This window comes from Anser anser (assembly GCF_964211835.1).
Source record: "Anser anser genome assembly, chromosome: 5".
NCBI lineage: Eukaryota > Metazoa > Chordata > Aves > Anseriformes > Anatidae > Anser > Anser anser.
Genome location: NC_139725.1, coordinates 36395855 through 36413825, shown reverse-complemented (window position 1 = coordinate 36413825; position 17971 = coordinate 36395855). Strand labels below are relative to the sequence as shown.

Genomic DNA, 17971 nt, shown 5'->3' with positions numbered 1-17971 from the left:
CGGCGGCGGCGCCCCCTGGCGGCCGGAGGGCGCAGTGCGGGGGGAGGGGGGAGCGGCCGGGCCTCCTGCGCGGGGGCTGCGTGCAGGGAGCCGCCTGCTGCTGCCGCTGCTGCTGGGGCTGACCGCCCCGCCAGGGGGCTTGGGGCTGGAGCCCGGCCCGGGCCTTTCTGAGCAGCCCGGGAGCTGCAGACCCTTGGCAGAGCCCGGCCCTGCAGCCGTGGACCCAGGAGCCCCCGGTCCCCAGCGAGCCGTGCTGCCACGCGCTCCTCCTGCAGCGGGGCTGTGCCAGAAGGGCAATGCCCTGTGTCCCGGCCCTGCGTACGGGCAGGGCTTCCCTTTTGAGTGGCGCCTGCACATCCGGCACACAAGTAACGTGCACTTTCTGCATCCACTGCTGCAGCTCAGTGCCCAAGAAGCCGCGCAGGTCCCTTGGGCTCAGCCTCGGCTCCGAGCCCCGTTGGTAGCATCCCTGCTGCTGCACAAAGCCACGATGCTATTGCCAGCAGTGCAGGTGGCCCAGCAGCTGTGTGCAGTCGATGCCGACGCAGTGTTCCTGGCAGGGGAAAAACGCCCCCCTCCTGCCTGCACTGTTGGGAGAGCGAGGGGCCATGGGTACGCACCTGCAGTAAGTGCCTGTGCCACCAGCCACTGCAAGGGGCTGGAGATGTCCCTCCTGCACATGTTGAGGCCAGCACAGGGACCTGATTCTCCCCGGTGACACCCAGGCTTGTTGAAGGTGGACAAGGCCACCCCCAACAAAGGCTGAGTACTGGGGTGCTGAGGGAGACCCAGATCTGGGGACACCCCTGTCCCCATGGGGACCTGCTCTCTGCGGGCACTGCCCCAACCCCAGCTCAGGGGGACAGGGGTGCCGGGCAGGCTGGCTCACCTCGGGGACATTTGGGTACTGAGCTCCAGTGGGGAGGCGGGGGGGTGCATGACGCCAGAAGCGGAGCCGAGTCTCATATTTGGGCACGGAGCAGGTTATTGGAGGCTGGGCCCCGGCAGGCAGCAGATAACCCTCCTGATAGCGGCTCACAAGGTGCCTCCGCCGCCCCCATTGGCTCCTGCCAGCGGGGGCTGCCTATATATCCCCCTCCCCGCCGCGGGGCTGCGTCTGGCACTGGGGGCAGGATGGTGCCTGCCAGAGCACTGGGGCTGCTCCTCTGCGTGCAGCTCTGCGGGGGTGAGTGGTGGGGCTGGCCGTGGGGCAGGGGCTGGCCGTGGGGCAGTGGGCAAGCGGTGGGGCAGGGAGCAGCCGTGGGGCAGGCACCCCGCGGGCTCAGCAAGGTCCTTGGGGTTGCCCGCAGGCAGCGGGGAGCTGCGGCTGGTGGATGGCGGCGGGCGCTGCGCCGGCCGGGTGGAGGTGAAGCACGAGGGCGAGTGGGGCTCCGTCTGCAGCTACGACTTCGACTGGGACCACCGTGGTGCTGGCATAGTGTGCCGGCAGCTGGGCTGCGGTGCGGTGGCCTGGGCATCCCCGTATGCCCCGTTTGGGCAGGGTAAGGGACGCATCTGGCTGCATCCATTTTGTCGAGGCGGAGAAGCCACCTTGCAGGAATGCCTCCACTTTGGCTGGGGCCAGCCGTTCTGTGGCCACGAGTGGGACGTGGGGGTGACCTGCACAGGTGAGGAGGGGTGGTGGTGCTGGGGATGCCGTGCTGGGACCCCCAGGACTGGACTGAGGTTGGTGCCCGGTACAGAGGCGCTGGAGCTGCGTCTGGCGGCTGGCAGGGGACCCTGTGAGGGGAGAGTGGAGGTGAAGCTGCGGGGACGCTGGGGCACGGTGGTGGACGACTCCTGGGACATGGAGGACGCCGAGGTGGTGTGCCAGCAGATGGGCTGCGGCTCGGCTGCTGGCGCCTCCCAAGGTTCCCAATTTGCTCAAGGAGATGGTCCCATCAGCTTAGCCTTTATCAACTGTAAGGGGGATGAGAAGGCCCTCTGGGACTGCAAGATTCGGGGTTGGGGACCATATACCAGCCCAATTAAACACGAGAGCACTGTGGTCTGCCAAGGTGAGTGCTGGGGACATGTGGTTCTGCAGGGAGCCCCCTCGTCCGCATCCGCCCCAAGAGCGCTCCTCTCCTGGCAGGGTTCTCCCGTCTGACTGGAGGGGACGGCGCCTGCTCGGGGCGGCTGGAGGTGCGGCAGGGCCGCGCCTGGGCCACCGTCTGCCACGGCCACGTGGACCTCAAGGCCGCCCAGGTGGTCTGCAGGGAGCTGGGCTGCGGCATGGCACTGGCCGTCCCCGGTGCCGGCCATTTTGGGGCAGCAACGGGGCCGCTCTGGGACGGCGCCTTTGAGTGCAATGGCAGCGAGCCACTCCTCGCCAACTGCGCCCGGCGGCCGACCCACGGCCAGTCCTGTGCTGGCCCCGCTGCTATCATCTGCTCACGTAAGTGCTGGGGCTGGGGGGCTGGGGTGGACCCTTGCAGGGTGATGTGCTCAGTGGGTCCCTGTTGTGCTGCCTCCCAAGCACCCTCTCTTCGCTGCAGCCTACACCGGTTTCCGTTTGGCGGATGGCGGCTCGGGCTGTGCCGGGCGGGTGGAGGTGGAGGAGCAGGGGACATGGGGAGCCCTGTGTGCCACCGCCTGGGACCTGCCCGACGCCCACGTCCTGTGCCGCCACCTGGGCTGCGGCCCCGCCGCCTCCCTGCCCCCAGGAGGCCATTTTGGGACGGGCACGGCGACGGGGCCGCTGCGGCGTGATGCCCTGAGCTGCAGCGGGAGCGAGCGGCACCCGGGCGAGTGCCCCGTGGCGGTGCTGGGGGAGCCCGCCTGCCCCCCTGGCCATGCCGCCGCCGTCAACTGCTCAGGTGGGTGCAGGGGACGCGGGCACCCGTGGCAGGCGGGGAGCAGTGCCAGTCCCCACGGCATGGCCGGGCTCTTGCAGGCAACGCTGAGCCCCTGCGGCTGCTGGACGGGGAGAGCCGGTGCGACGGGCGGCTGGAGGTGGCCACAAGCCCCGGGGACTGGGCCCGTGTGACTGCGGGGCCGTGGGATGACCGAGCTGCCTCCGTGGCGTGCCGGCAGCTGGGCTGCGGTGTGCCAGAGAAGGTCTACGCTGTGCCGGCTGCCAGCTTGGGCCCTGTGGAGCTGCAGGAGCTGCGGTGTGCTGGCACCGAGGAGCGCCTGGCACAGTGCAACACCTCGGGGCCTGCCGCAGCGCCCAGCCACAGCCCCACAGAGGCGGCCGTTGCCTGCTCAGGTGAGTGCGCTGGGAAGGGCCGCGGGTGCCCAGCGGGTGCCCCCAGCCCCATCCTGGCCCTCCCGTGCAGGCAGCCGGCGGCTGAGGCTGGCGGGCGGCCCCGGGCGCTGCGCCGGCAGGGTGGAGGTGTACAGCGAGGGCACCTGGGGCACCGTCTGCCAGGACGCCTGGGACCTGCCACATGCCGACGTCGTGTGCCGCCAGCTGGGGTGCGGACGGGCCCTGGAGGCGCCCGGCTCTGAGCGCTTCGGGCCCGGCGTAGGGACGCTGTGGCCGGGTGCCGGGGGCTGCTCGGGGACGGAGGCGGCTCTCTGGGACTGCCCAGCCCCAGCACGGCGTGGCTGCCGCCGGGGCGGTGGTGCCGGTGCCGTGTGCTCAGGTGAGCACTGTGATCCCTGAGCTGGGGAGCAGTCCCCACTGCCCGTGGGGTGCGCGCTGCCCCGTGAGGTGCCGTGACCCCGCTGTCCCCTGTTGTTGCAGGGCTGCTGCGGCTGGCGGGGGGCAGCAGCAGCTGCAGCGGGCACCTGGAGGTGCTGCACGAGGGGACGTGGGGCCGCGTGTGCGCCAACGACACCAGCCCCGCCACAGCTGCCGTTGTCTGCCGCCAGCTGGGCTGTGGCACCGGGGGGAGGCTGGCGGCCGTCCCCGCACAGGGCTCGGTCCCCGCCTGGCTGGGCTGGGTGCAATGCCAGGAGGGGGTCCCCTCGCTCTGGCGCTGCCCCTCAGCGCCGTGGCACCTGCAGTCCTGCGGTCCTGCCGGGGTCACCCACATCGCCTGTGACGAGGACACCGAGGGAACGAGCGGGGCCACCACAACTGCAGGTAGGAGCTGCCAGCACAGGGATGCTTGCACAGGTGGCTCTGCCCGTGCCCACTGACCCCTGCTCCTGCTGCCGTGCGGATCCCGGCCTCACGCTGCCCCTGGCCATCCCTGCAGGTGTCACCAGCAGCGTTGCCCCACTGACAGCAGTGTCGGGGAGTGTGCCCGTGCCCACGGTCCTGTGCGTGCTCCTGGGGACGCTGCTGGGCCTGGCCCTGGCAGCCCTGGCTGTGCAGGCACACCGCACACGGGTGCAACGCCGAGGTGGGCACTGCCTTGGGGGTTCCCCTGGGATCATGGAGGACAGAGGGGGATGCCGATGCAATGCTACTGCCTTTCAGGCCCCATCAGAGCCACGGATCCCGGCTCTGAGGCCGTGTACGAGGAGCTGGATTACAGCCTGATGCCCGAGTACCAGGAGGTGCCCAGTCACACAGGTGGGAGCATGGTCGTCCCTGGGGCCTGGGGCTGTCCCATCCCTGGACAAGCACCCAGTGCCCTGTTCTCCACAACAGGCTCCCTGTCGAAGGGCTCAGGCATGAAGCTGCAAGATGAGAACTGGGATAGTAACAAAGAGGACAGCAACCCCGTGGAGGCCTCAGGTAGAGGAAGGGGCACTCAACAGGAACTGGAAGGCACAGGGGACCTAAGGAGAAGGGTCACAGACAAGCAGTGGTGCTGGGGAGGTGAGGGGATGTGGTCCTTCTTGCTGCGTCCTCAGCCCCCGCCCCTCCCTGCCTGGTACAGCCCCCCCAGCCCAGCCTGGGCACGGCCCCCTGGATGGGTACGACGATGCTGCGGCTGTGCCGGAGGAGCCCCCCACTCCCCACGGCTTGGACGCCCTGGCGCAGTGCCACGGGGACATGGGCTATGATGACATTGACATCAGCACCCTGGGGACAGCGCCATAAGGAGACCCTGGGGACACGGCTGCAAAAGGGGGCTCCAATCCCAGGAACGAGTGGCCGTGCCCATGGGGGGGCACCCGTCCCTGCGCAGCCCTCAGCACGCTGCAGAAACAGCTCCTTATGCCCACCCGCACCCGTGACCCAACATCATGCCAGGGTCCTTGTGAAGTTTTTCAGCATGGCCTTTCCCTGCACAGTGCTCTTTCTGATTAAAGTCCCCAACTGCTTGGAACCTCGCTCCCAGCACCGGCGCCTCTCTCTCTCCCGGGTCCATCGTCCGTTCCTCGGGGCCATGGGGCAGAGCTGGGCCCGCAGGCACATCCCCATGGCTCTGGGCACGCAGGAAGGACTAGGAAGAGCCCAGGGCCCGGCCCCAGGCCCTTCCTTTGGCCCCAGAGCTGCACGCTCTCCCCGCCTGGAGAACAGGCTGAGGGAAGGGCACGGCGCTTCCCAGGGACACTTCCCCTGCCACAGCACCCCCAGCACCACCTCCCAGGACACAGCAGTGGGATCACGTGCACCCTCAGCAAGCTGGCAGAGGACACCAAGGTGGACAGGAGCGCTGATGTGTCTGGGGGCAGAAAGGCTCTGCAGAGGGACCTGGATAGGCGGGACGATGGGCCGAGGCCAACTGTACGAGGTTCAACAAGGCCAAGTGCCGCGTCCTGCACTTGGGGCACAACAACCCCATGCAAGGCTGCAGGCTGGGGGCAGTGGCTGGAAAGCTGCCTGGTGGGAAGGGAGCTGGGGGGATTGGTGGGCAGGGGGCTGAACAGGAGCCAGCAGTGTGCTCAGGTGGCCAAGAGGGCCAACAGCCTCCTGGCTAGTATCAGAACTGGTGTGGCCAGCAGGGCGAGGGAAGTGATTGTCCATCTGTACTTGGCCCTGTTGAGGCCACACCTTGAGTACTGCATTCAACTCTAGGGCCCCCACTACAAGAAGGACATGGACCGGTCCAGAGGAGGCCATGAGGGTGATCAGAGGGCTGGAGCAGCTCTCCTCTGCAGACAGGCTGAGGGAGTTGGGGTTGTTCAGCCTGAAGAAGAGAAGGCTCCGGGGAGACCTTCCAGTGGCTTTCCACTACTTAAAGGGGACTACAGGAAAGCTGGGGAAGGACTCTTCATCAGAGACTCTGCATCATGGCCTCTCATCCCTGCAGGGAGGCAACAGCACCTCCCACTTGAGTGTTATCAGCAAACTTGCTGAGGATGCATTCCATTCCTGCATCCGGATCATGGTTAAAAATTTTGAACGGGACTGGCTCTAGGGCTGAGCTCTGGGGAACAGCGCTAGTTACTGGCCACCAAACATCTGGAGAAGCAAGCGCATTCCCCAGAGATGGTTAAGGGTCTAGAGGGGAAGACGTGAGGAGCAGCTGAGGTGCCTTGGTTTGTTCAGCCCACACAGAGCAGGCTGAGGGGAGGCCTCATGGCGGCCTGCAGCTTCCTCAGGAGGGGAGCGGAGGGGCAGGCGCTGAGCTCTGCTCTCTGGGGACAGCGACAGGACCCGAGGGAATGGCATGGAGCTGGGACAGGGGAGGGTCAGGCTGGGGGTTAGGGAAAGGGTCTGCACCCAGAGGGTGGTTGGGCACTGGGACAGGCTCCCCAGGGACATGGTCACAGCACCGAGCCTGCCAGAGTTCAAGAAGCGTCTCAGACACATGGTCTGATTTTTGGGTGGTCCTTTGAGGACCCAGGAGTTGGACTCGATGATCCTTGTGGGTCCCTTCCAACTCGGCACATTCCATGATTCTGTGATTCTTCCTCCTGCCATAGCCACATGGCCCTGCCTTGGAGTAGCCTGCCTCGTCCTCTTCCTCCTCCTCCTCCTTCTCAGTAGGAGTTTCTGCCCTTACTAAACGAGGTGACTTTGGCATCCATTGTTTCGTCTTGTGGACAGAGGTGACTGAGAGAGGCATGGGTTGGTTCTCGGGCCCAGCCGCAGGGCCTGTCGCAGGGGCTGGCATGGCTGCATGTTGTAGTGATTTCTGTCTCTTTGGAATTGCCAGGGTGATGGCCCACCTTTCTCAAACATTTAACTAGGTTTTTAGGATTCTGCACCTGTTCAGGGCAGAAGTTCCAAAGCATTGGAGGTGCTTATGGAAGAACTTTACTTAAAGGGTTGTGAGGCATTGGAATGGGCTGCCCAGGGAAGTGGTTGAGTCACCATCCCTGGAGGTCTTTAAAAGATGTTTAGATATAGAGCTTAGTGATATGGTTTAGTGGAGGACTTGTTAGTATTAGGTCAGAGGTTGGACTAGGTGATCTTGGAGGTCTCTTCCAACCTAGATGATTCTGTGATTCTCTGATGTATGTATATGTGTATGTATGCAGACATATAGCCCGTGATGCAGCGCCCGCCAGGCTGAAGTTAACACACGTGAAGATATAAGAGTATGTCATAAAAAGATTGATTTATTTTTACACTAGGCTTTCTGATATGCCTACGGGAGTATTGCCAAAGGAATTTTCCCAAAGGAAAACAACAGCCATTTCTCAAAAACTGTAGAAGAAGGAATATTAATTATGTTAATTAAACTGAAATACATTTTACATTTTCAAATATTTATATCTGAAGACAGCGGCAGAGAGGGCCGGGCTCTGCTGTGGTGGTTTTACCGTGCTACGCAGCTGAGCTCCACCAAAACCGCTCTCTCACTCGCCCTCCTTGATGACAATAGGGGAGATAATATGATGGAAAGGGCTCAAGGGTTGAGTTAAGGACAGGGAGATTGCTCACCAGTTACGGCACGGGCAATACAGATCCGTGTAGAGAGATCAATATAATTTCTTTCCAATCATTAGCAGACTAGAAGAGTGAGGAACTAAAAGCATGCTAAAAACACCTTCCCCCATCCACCCTCTTCTACGTCCTCCCCCGATCGGTGCAGGGGAACAGGCAATGGGGGCTGCGGTCAGTCCCTGACGCTTTGTCTCCGCTGCTCCTTCACGGTCACTCTCTGCTCCTGCTCCACGCGGGGTCCCCCCCACGGGATGCCGTCCTTCCCGAACTGAGCCTGCGGGGGCTGCCCACAGGCAGCAGCTCCTCAGGAACTGCTCCCACATGGCTCCGTACCATGGGGTCCATCTGTCAGGAGCAAACTGCTCCAGCTCGGGTCCCCCACGGGCGGCACCTCACCCCAGAACCCCTGCTCCTGTGTGGGCTCCTCTCCACGGGCTGCAGCTCCGGCCCGGGCCTGCTCCTGCAGGGGCTCTCCATGGGCCGCAGCCTCCTCCAGGCCACATCCACCTGCTCCACCGGGGGCTCCTCCACGGGCTGCAGCGTGGAGATCTGCTCCATGTGGGACCCATGGGCTGCAGGGGGACAGCCTGCTCCACCAAGGGCCTCTCCACAGGCCGCAGGGGAACTGCTGCTGCATAAGGGGAACGTCCTGGATCGGGGCCCCCAGCACAAGAAAGATGTGGCCCTGCTGGAGCGAGTCCAGAGGAGGGCTGCAAAGGTGATCAGGGGCCTGGAGCAGCTCTCCTATGAAGAAAGGCTGAGCGAGCTGGGGCTGTTCAGCCTGGAGAAGAGAAGGCTCTGGGGAGACCTCCTTGCAACCCTTCAATTCTTAAAGGAGTCTTATAAAAAGGATGGTGGCCATCCTTGGTGGCCCTGCGGTGGGCCAAGAAGAAGCCGAGTTGCCCCCTGTATGGGGGCAGGCTCCAGTCCAGCAAGTACTCGGTGTGGTCGGTGACGACTACCTGGAGTGTCCCATCCCACAGCTTGCAGAGCAGCTGGGGGACGGCCAGCAGGACGAGCAGGGGGCTGCGGGGCTGGTGCTCAGGACTCCTGAGCACAGCTTCCCACCCCAGCTCTGGGCAGCCTTCTTCCAGGAGCAGCTGGCTGACGCCAGGCCCCTGCTGGCGTGGCTGCAAGAGGAGCTGCGGAGGATCTACGGCAGCCAGTGGTGGGACGTGGCTGTGGTGCAGGGAATCGTCCTCGCCTCCCTGTGCATCTTCGGGCTGGACCAGCAGGCCCTGGTGCGGCAGCTGCAGCCTTCCCTCCACAGCCACACGGTGCCCTTCGTGGCACTGCTCGTCACCGTCGCTGCAGAGCTGTACAGAACTGGGGTGCACTGGCAGCGGGAGCGCCGGGATGCCCGTGCTGCTGGGGGGCAGGAGGACAGCTCCGCGGCCACCCCTGTCACCACAGAGGAGGAAGGGAGCCACCACAGGAGGGGCCGGGACAGGCAGTGGCAGCAGGGCCGTCTTCCAAGGGCAGCAGGCCCAGCCCCTACGTCCCTGGCCGGGGCAGGGACCACTCACCTGGGGGGCCCCGGTGCCCCTTGAAGAGTAAGGCCGACAGCAGCCCCAGGACTATCCCCAGCCCTGCAAGAGACCGCCCCGATGGCAGCACTAGACAGGCACCCTGCAGAAGTGCCAGCCACGACTGCAATGAACAATGGGGAGGCTCTCATTCCTCGGCCTAGGCTGCCACAAAATAAAGATATCTAAAACAAGATGCGTCCCTTTCTTTCCTGGATGGCGTTTCGACTTCCTCCCCTTGTAGCTGACATGACCCCATAAGCCCCAGCTGCCACTTCTGCTCCCTCCAGAGCTATGGCACGGTGGCTGGAGCATCCTTGCTGCTGCTTGTGGCCCCACCAACACCACCCCAGCAGCCCTTCCCTTGGGGTCAGCTGGTGGCAGCTTTGGCTGTCTGTTTGGGTGGCATCCCTGCCTATGGCAGCGGGTTGGAGTTGGATGGTCTTTAACATCCCCTCCAACCCAAGCCACTCTTTGATTCACCCCAGCACCCAGAGCAGAGCTCACACGCAGTCGGGGCCCAAGGCTAGGGCACTGCAGGCCGGGAGCAACAAAGGGGCTAGCTCCTATCCCGTCTGCAGGGGCCCTGATGGCCCTGCTCTGCTTCATTGTGTCCCTGCAGCTGGCTGCCTGTGTGCCTGTGCTGCACGTGGGCACTTCTTTGTGTTTATGGAGAGAGAGTGAGAGCGAGCACGAGAGCTGTCAGACCCCTCCTGTGTCTGCAGGAGCAGAGCACAACAGCGAAGGCAGATCCTGCGCGCCTCCTGCGTGCACAGGGAGGTCTTTGGGACTGCCGAGAACGGCCCGACAGGAGGCCAGGAAGGAGCCCCCTGCACGAGCTGGCAGCTTGTAGCATTCATGAGCTGCTGCCTTTAGGATGGTCGCTTTGCTGCTGCTGGAGCATTGCAGGCTTCTAAATAGGAGTCAGTAAGAGAAAACAGGAGTCCCTGCCCCAGCGACCACAGGTACAAGCAACATCAAATAGCTGCAGTTGATCTGTTTAAGCACTGAATTCACTCTGGGGAAGCACACTGCCTATCAGATCATATGCCCTAATACGGAAAGCAGCCTTCAAAAATGTTCTTCACAGCTCTGCTTTTCTCATTAGTGCACTGCGGGTAGTTTCTGAAAGCAAAACCTGTCCCAGCAAAATAGGCAACAGCATTCGCCTGTCCTTGTCCTTCCTGGACCAGACAGCAACCTGCTAAACCTCAGGATACGCGGTGGTTAAGAAGCTAGTAGTGAGCTGTTTCTTTATGGGTTTTGCTTCTTCCTTTTCTCAGATGATGGTTGTGATTGGTAATTTCCAGCACAGCTGCTTGAGTTGGCGCAGGTTGCTGTCGTTTAACCCAGCAGGCAGCTGAGTACCACAGAGCCCTTCACTGGTTCCCCTCCCCTGCCCAAGTGGGATGGGGCAGAGAACTCAGAAAAATAAATAAATACATAAAACAGAGGGCATGAAAGGGCCGGTGGTGTGTGGAGCAGGGCTGGGCAGCTCTCCTTGGGCCGAGGCATGTGCCTGCTCGCCACAGCCTGTCCTATCTTCCTGCCCTGGCTGCCTGGGGCTGGATCTGGAGCTGCCCGGGGCAGAAAGCGAGAAGCGGGAGGAGCTTGGGGGGGAAAGCAGTGCTGCTCTGGCACCCCGAGGACGTCCCCTGGGCCTGGTCCCCAGGCTGGGGTGGCCGCTTCCCACTCTGCTCCTGGGGCTGACCTCCCCACCAGGGGGTTTGGGGCTGGGTGCCCAGCTTGCCAGCATGGCAAGGTCCTGCGGGCTGAAGCCCGGCCCGGGCCTTTCTGAGCAGCCCGGGAGCTGCAGACCCTTGGCAGAGCCCGGCCCTGCAGCCGTGGACCCAGGAGCCCCCGGTCCCCAGCGAGCCGTGCTGCCACGCGCTCCTCCTGCAGCGGGGCTGTGCCAGAAGGGCAATGCCCTGTGTCCCGGCCCTGCGTACGGGCAGGGCTTCACTTTTGAGCAATGCCTGCGCATCCGGCACACACTTCCTCCTGCCCCAGCACCGGGCTGCACACAGGGACATGGGCAGGGAGGGCTGGGCCCCTACTCCTGGCCCCTTCTAAAGCTGTCGGCTTCTGTGCTGGCCCCGCAGCAGCTGGACCCCCCCGGCACCAAGCTGCACTCTGTGGCTGTCCCTGTGCCTGCTGCTAGGGTCAGACTGCCTCCTCCTCCACCTCCTCCTCCTCCTCCTCCTCCTCCTCCTCCTCCTCCTCCTCCTCCTCCTCCTCTTCCTCCCACTTTGGGGCTCCTTCTTTCTACCCCCAGCACAAGTAGCACATGGACTGTCTGCTATCAATGCTGAAGCTCAGTGCCCAAGAAGCCGCGCAGGTCCCTTGGGCTCAGCCTCGGCTCCGAGCCCCGTTGGTAGCATCCCTGCTGCTGCACAAAGCCACAATGCTACCGCCAGAAGGGCAGGTGGCCCAGCAGCTGCATGTGGTCGGTGCTGAAGCCGGGTCCCTAAGCAGGGGAAACCGTCTCCCTTGTGCCCTGTGCCACCGGCCGCTGCAAGGGGCTGGAGATGTCCCTCCTGCACGTGTCAAGGCCAGCACAGGGACCTGATTCTCCCCAGTGACCCCCAGACTTGTTCCAGGTGGGTCAAGCCACCCCTCTGACAAAGTCTGGGCACTGAGGTGCTGAGGGAGGACCCCATTCTGGGGATAAGCCTGTCACTTTGGCGAACTGCTCTCCTTGGGCACAGCCCCAACCCCAGCTCAGGGGGACAGGGGTGCCGGGCAGGCTGGCTCACCTCGGGGACATCTGGGTGCTGAGCCCCAGTGGGGAGGCGATAGGGTGCGTGACGCCAGAAGCGGAGCCGAGTCTCATATTTGGGCACGGAGCAGGTTATTGGAGGCTGGGTCCCGGCAGGCAGCAGATAACCCTCCTGATAGCGGCTCACAAGGTGCCTCCGCCGCCCCCATTGGCTCCTGCCAGCGGGGGCTGCCTATATATCCCCCTCCCCGCCGCGGGGCTGCGTCTGGCACTGGGGGCAGGATGGTGCCTGCCAGAGCACTGGGGCTGCTCCTCTGCGTGCAGCTCTGCGGGGGTGAGTGGTGGGGCTGGCCGTGGGGCAGGGGCTGGCCGTGGGGCAGTGGGCAAGCGGTGGGGCAGGGAGCAGCCGTGGGGCAGTGGGCAAGCGGTGGGGCAGGGAGCAGCCGTGGGGCAGGCACCCCGCGGGCTCAGCAAGGTCCCTGGGGTTGCCCGCAGGCAGCGGGGAGCTGCGGCTGGTGGATGGCGGCGGGCGCTGCGCCGGCCGGGTGGAGGTGAAGCACGAGGGTGAGTGGGGCTCCGTCTGCAGCTACGACTTCGACTGGGACCACCGTGGTGCTGGCATAGTGTGCCGGCAGCTGGGCTGCGGTGCGGTGGCCCGGGCATCCCCGTACGCCCCGTTTGGGCAGGGCAAGGGACGCATCTGGCTGCACCCCTTCTTCTGCCGTGGCTCTGAGGCCACCTTGCAGGAATGCCCTCACTTTGGCTGGGGCCAGCACTTCTGTGGCCACGAGTGGGACGTGGGCGTGACCTGCACAGGTGAGGAGGGGTGGTGGTGCTGGGGATGCCGTGCTGGGACCCCCAGGACTGGACTGAGGCTGGTGACTGGTGCAGAGGCGCTGGAGCTGCGTCTGGCGGCTGGCAGGGGACCCTGTGAGGGGAGAGTGGAGGTGAAGCTGCAGGGACGCTGGGGCACGGTGGCAGACAATGCCTGGGATATGGAGGACGCCGAGGTGGTGTGCCAGCAGATGGGCTGCGGCTCGGCTGCTGGCGCCTACAACACCTCCCGCTTTGGCAAAGGAGAAGGTTCTATCAGCTTGGCTGTTGTTGACTGCCATGGGGCTGAGAAGGCCCTCTGGGACTGCAAGATTCAAGGCTGGGGACCCTACAATGGCCCTCATGACTTTGACAAAGCTGTAGTCTGCCAAGGTGAGTGCTGGGGACATGTGGTGCTGCAGGGAGGCCCATTGTCTGCATTCCCCTAAGGAGCCCTCCTCTCCTGGCAGGGTTCTCCCGTCTGACTGGAGGGGACGGCGCCTGCTCGGGGCGGCTGGAGGTGCGGCAGGGCCGCGCCTGGGCCACCGTCTGCCACGGCCACGTGGACCTCAAGGCCGCCCAGGTGGTCTGCAGGGAGCTGGGCTGCGGCATGGCACTGGCCGTCCCCGGTGCCGGCCATTTTGGGGCAGCAACGGGGCCGCTCTGGGACGGCGCCTTTGAGTGCAACGGCAGCGAGCCACTCCTCGCCAACTGCGCCCAGCGGCCGACCCACGGGCAGTCCTGTGCTGGCCCCGCTTCTATCGTCTGCTCACGTAAGTGCTGGGGCTGGGGGGCTGGGGTGGACCCTTGCAGAGTGATGTGCCCAGTGGGTCCCTGCTCTGCTGCCTCCCAAGCACCCTCTCTCTGCCGCAGCCTACACCGGTTTCCGTTTGGCGGATGGCGGCTCGGGCTGCGCCGGGCGGGTGGAGGTGGAGGAGCAGGGGACATGGGGAGCCCTCTGTGCCACCGCCTGGGACCTGCCCGACGCCCACGTCCTGTGCCGCCACCTGGGCTGCGGCCCCGCCGCCTCCCTGCCCCCAGGAGGCCATTTTGGGACGGGCACGGCGACGGGGTCGCTGCGGCACGATGCCCTGAGGTGCAGCGGGAGTGAGCGGCACCCGGGCGAGTGCCCCGTGGCGGTGCTGGGGGAGCCCGCCTGCCCCCCTGGCCATGCCGCCGCCGTCAACTGCTCAGGTGGGTGCAGGGGACGCGGGCACCCGTGGCAGGCGGGGAGCAGTGCCCGTCCCCACGGCATGGCCGGGCTCTTGCAGGCAACGCTGAGCCCCTGCGGCTGCTGGACGGGGAGAGCCGATGTGACGGGCGGCTGGAGGTGGCCACAAGCCCCGGGGACTGGGCCCATGTGACTGCGGGGCCGTGGGATGACCGAGCTGCCTCCGTGGCGTGCCGGCAGCTGGGCTGCGGTGTGCCAGAGAAGGTCTACGCTGTGCCGGCCGCCAGCTTGGGCCCTGTGGAGCTGCAGGAGCTGCGGTGTGCTGGCACCGAGGAGTGCCTGGCGCAGTGCAACGCCTCGGGGCCTGCCGCAGCGCCCAGCCACAGCCCCACAGAGGCGGCCGTTGCCTGCTCAGGTGAGTGCGCCGGGAAGGGCCGCGGGTGCCCAGCGGGTGGCCCCAGCCCCATCCTGGCCCTCCCGTGCAGGCAGCCGGCGGCTGAGGCTGGCGGGCGGCCCCGGGCGCTGCGCCGGCAGGGTGGAGGTGTACAGCGAGGGCACCTGGGGCACCGTCTGCCAGGACGCCTGGGACCTGCCACATGCCGACGTCGTGTGCCGCCAGCTGGGGTGTGGACGGGCCCTGGAGGCGCCCGGCTCTGAGCGCTTCGGGCCCGGCGTGGGGACGCTGTGGCCGGGTGCCGGGGGCTGCTCGGGGACGGAGGCGGCTCTCTGGGACTGCCCAGCCCCAGCACGGCGTGGCTGCCGCCGGGGCGGTGGTGCCGGTGCCATGTGCTCAGGTGAGCACTGTGATCCCTGAGCTGGGGAGCAGTCCCCACTGCCCGTGGGGTGCGCACTGCCCCGTGAGGTGCCGTGACCCCGCTGTCCCCTGTTGTTGCAGGGCTGCTGCGTCTGGCGGGGGGCAGCAGCAGCTGCAGCGGGCACCTGGAGGTGCTGCACGAGGGGACGTGGGGCCGCGTGTGCGCCAGCGACTCCAGCCCCACGACAGCTGACGTTGTCTGCCGCCAGCTGGGCTGTGGCACCGGGGGGAGGCTGGAGGCCATCCCCGCACAGGGCTCGGTCCCCGCCTGGCTGGGCTGGGTGCAATGCCAGGAGGGGGCCCCCTCGCTCTGGCACTGCCCCTCGGCGCCCTGGCACCTGCAGTCCTGCGGTCCTGATGGGGTCACCCACATCGCCTGTGACGAGGACACCGAGGGAACGAGCGGGGCCACCACAACTGCAGGTAGCAGCTGCCGGTAGAGGCATGCTTGCACAGGTGGCTCTGCCCGTGCCCACTGACCCCTGCTCCTGCTGCCGTGCGCATCCCAGCCTCACACTGCCCCGGCCATCCCTGCAGGTGTCACCAGCAGCATTGCCCCACTGACAGCAGTGTCAGGGAGTGTGCCGGTGCCCACGGTCCTGTGCGTACTCCTGGGGACGCTGCTGGGCCTGGCCCTAGCAGCCCTGGCTGTGCAGGCACACCGCGCACGGGTGCAACGCCGAGGTGGGCACCGCTTTGGGAGTCTCCATGGCACTGTGGGGAACAGTGCATCGTGCTGTTGGAACGTGTACTTCCTTACAGACCCTACGAAAGCCAAGGACGCTAGCTCTGAAGCCGTGTACGAGGAGCTGGATTACAGCCTGATGCCCGAGTACCAGGAGGTGCCCAGCCACACAGGTGGGAGCACGGTCATCCCTGGGGCCTGGGGCTTTCCGCATCCCTGGCTTAGCACCCAGTGCCCCGTTCTCCACCACAGGCTCCCTATCCAAGGGCTCAGGCATGAAGCTGGATAATGATAACTGGAATGGTTACAAGGAGGAGAGCAACCCCGGAGCAACCCCAGGTAGAGGAAGGGTAACTCGGCAGGGACAGGAAGGCACAGGGGACCCAAGGAGAAGGGTTATGGCTGAGCAGTGGTGCTGGGGAGCTGAGGGGACGTGGCCCTTGCGGCTGCGTCCTCAGCCTCCGCCCCTCCATGCCTAGCACAGCCCCCCCAGTCCAGCCTGGGCACAGCCCCCCGGATGGCTACGACGATGCTGCAGCTGTGCCGGAGGAGCCCCCCTCTCCCCACGGCGGGGACGCACCAGCGCAGCCCCATGGGGACACGGGCTATGACGACGTTGATGTCAGCACCCTGGGGGCAGTGCCATAAGGAGACCCTGGGGACATGGCTGCAAGAGGGGGCTCCGGCCCCAGGGATGGGTGGCCGTGCCCATGGGGGGGCACCCGTCCCTGCACAGCCCTCAGCACGCTGCAGAAACGGCTCCATCGGCCCGCCCCCACCCGTGGCCCAACGTCACGCCAGGGTCCTTGTGAAGTTTTTCAGCATGGCGTTTCCCTGCACAGCACTCTTTCTGATTAAAGTCCCGAAGTGCTTGGAACCTCGCTCCCAGCACCGGTGCCTCTCTCTCTCCCGGGTCCATCATCCGTCACTTGGTCCCATGGGGCAGAGCTGGGCCCGCAGGCACATCCCCATGGCTCTGGGCACGCAGGAAGGACTGGGAAGAGCCCAGGGTCCAGCCCCAGGGCCTTCCTTTGGCCCCAGAGCTGCACGCTCTCCCCGCCAGGAGAAAATAGAATCACAGAATCATAGAATATCCCGAGTTCGAAGGGACCCGTAAGTATCATCGAGTCCAGTTTCTGGCACCACACGAGTGTACCCATATTTTTAGACCATGTGACTAAGTGCACAGTCCAAACGCTTCTTAAACTCCAAGAGGCTTGGTGCAGTGACTACTTCCCTGGGGAGCCTGTTCCAGTGTGTGACCACCCTCTCAGTGAAGAACCTCTTCCTGATTTCTAGCCTAAACCTCCCCTGCCCCAGCTTGACACCATTCCCATGGGTCCTATCACTGGTGACTAAGGAGAATAGGTCGGCGCCTGCCCCTCCACTCCCCCTCGTGAGGAAGCTGTAGGCCTCGATGAGGTCTCCCCTCAGCCTCCTCTTCTCCAGGCTGAACAGACCAAGTGACCTCAGTCGCTCCTCATACGTCTTCCCCTCTAGGCCCTTCACCATCTTTGTCGTCCTCCTCTGGACGCTCTCCAACAGTTTAATGTCCTTCCTGTACTGTGGTGCCCAGAACTGCACACAGTACTGGAGTTGAGTCCGCACAGTGCAGAGCAGAGCGGGACAATCACTTCCCTCGACCGACTAGCGATGCCGTGCTTGATGCACCCCAGGATACGGTTGGCCTTCCTGGCTGCCAGGGCACACTGCTGGCTCATATTCAACCTGCTGTCAGCCACAGCCCCCAGATCCCTCTCTGCGGGGCTGCTCTCCAGCCTCTCGTCCCCCGGTCTGTACATACAGCCAGGGTTGCCCCGTCCCAGGTGCAGGACCCGGCACTTGCTCTTGTTAAACTTCATGTGGTTTAGGCCGCATGAACAGGCAGAGGGAAGGGCACGTCACGTCAGAGGGACGCTTCCCCTGCCCCAGCACCCCCAGCACCACCCGCCCAGGGCACGGCCAGCCGGCACGGAGGGGCCACAGCCGGGTACCCCGTGAGCATCCAATCAGCAGGCAGGTGCTGTGCCCGGGCCTGGCCCAGCAGCAGGACGGGGGCACCCAGCGGCACCAGCAGGCCCAGGGGGCACGCCGCGCACCGCCGGGGAGCCCGGCCCTGGGGCCTCCTGATGGGCACGGAGAGGCTGAGCCAAAAAGACCTCTCCTCAGCTCCCTGGCGCAGGGGGCTGAGGCACTCCTGTGTTGCGCAGGATGGAGCTACAGCCTGCCGGGGCCTCGGCCAGGCTCACGGCCAGAAGCCTTCCCTCTCCTTTGTTTGCGAGGGAACTGCAGCCTCCTTGGATGTGGGGACCAGCAGAAACAACGGCGCGCAGCGTAGAGTCATTGTAGCCATGCTTAGCTTTGCGCCCACTGGCAAGAATGCGCTGAGTGCTGCACAGCAGCAAGAAGAACCTCGGTGTTCTGCCACTTGTGGCAAATGGTGGAGGATCAAATCCAGGCAGTGACAAACTCGTGCTCCTCCAAGCTGACGGGAGATCCTCAGAAACAGCTCGGCTTCAGGCAGCGCTGTGACATCTCCAAAGTGAGATGGCCAACAGCGTA

At 64.9% G+C, this 17971-nt stretch overlaps 2 protein-coding genes across 6 annotated transcripts; both read left to right on the top strand.

Annotated features, from left to right (window-relative positions):
* Positions 1-8: 8 nt before the first annotated feature.
* On the top strand, positions 9-9721 carry LOC310899894 (antigen WC1.1-like). 5 transcript variants are annotated; one of them, XM_083836933.1, is made up of 10 exons: positions 9-1186; positions 1311-2018; positions 2096-2398; positions 2499-2819; positions 2897-3211; positions 3282-3590; positions 3692-4033; positions 4149-4295; positions 4373-4468; positions 4547-9721. In XM_083836933.1, exons 1-10 carry the CDS (start codon positions 1135-1137, stop codon positions 4903-4905), a joined length of 2952 nt encoding a protein of 983 aa, XP_083693059.1. In that variant the 5' UTR covers positions 9-1134; the 3' UTR covers positions 4906-9721. The 5 variants fall into 5 exon arrangements, 4 of the variants coding, with proteins under 4 accessions (XP_083693059.1, XP_083693057.1, XP_083693056.1 ...); XM_083836931.1 differs by having other exon boundaries at positions 13-1628; positions 1704-2018; XM_083836932.1 differs by having other exon boundaries at positions 15-2018; positions 4547-4633; positions 4779-9721.
* A 2067-nt stretch (positions 9722-11788) lies between these two features.
* On the top strand, positions 11789-15863 carry LOC310899947 (scavenger receptor cysteine-rich type 1 protein M130-like). Its single transcript, XM_083837096.1, has 9 exons — positions 11789-12260; positions 12422-12742; positions 12818-13132; positions 13210-13512; positions 13613-13933; positions 14011-14325; positions 14396-14704; positions 14806-15147; positions 15262-15863. Exons 1-9 carry the CDS (start codon positions 12209-12211, stop codon positions 15696-15698), a joined length of 2715 nt encoding a protein of 904 aa, XP_083693222.1. The 5' UTR covers positions 11789-12208; the 3' UTR covers positions 15699-15863.
* The last annotated feature ends 2108 nt before the right edge of the window (positions 15864-17971 follow it).

Excerpts from the sequence above, each read along its gene's own strand:
- LOC310899894 (XM_083836930.1), top strand. The coding sequence starts at position 815 with ATGGGGACCTGCTCTCTGCGGGCACTGCCCCAACCCCAGCTCAGGGGG. Across the intron at positions 3,212-3,281 it reads GGCGGCCGTTGCCTGCTCAG|GCAGCCGGCGGCTGAGGCTG; the intron begins GTGAGTGCGCTG and ends CCTCCCGTGCAG. Across the intron at positions 4,469-4,546 it reads GGAGGTGCCCAGTCACACAG|GCTCCCTGTCGAAGGGCTCA; the intron begins GTGGGAGCATGG and ends TCTCCACAACAG.
- LOC310899947 (XM_083837096.1), top strand. The coding sequence starts at position 12,209 with ATGGTGCCTGCCAGAGCACTGGGGCTGCTCCTCTGCGTGCAGCTCTGC. Across the intron at positions 12,261-12,421 it reads CTGCGTGCAGCTCTGCGGGG|GCAGCGGGGAGCTGCGGCTG; the intron begins GTGAGTGGTGGG and ends GGTTGCCCGCAG. Across the intron at positions 15,148-15,261 it reads CGGGGCCACCACAACTGCAG|GTGTCACCAGCAGCATTGCC; the intron begins GTAGCAGCTGCC and ends CCATCCCTGCAG.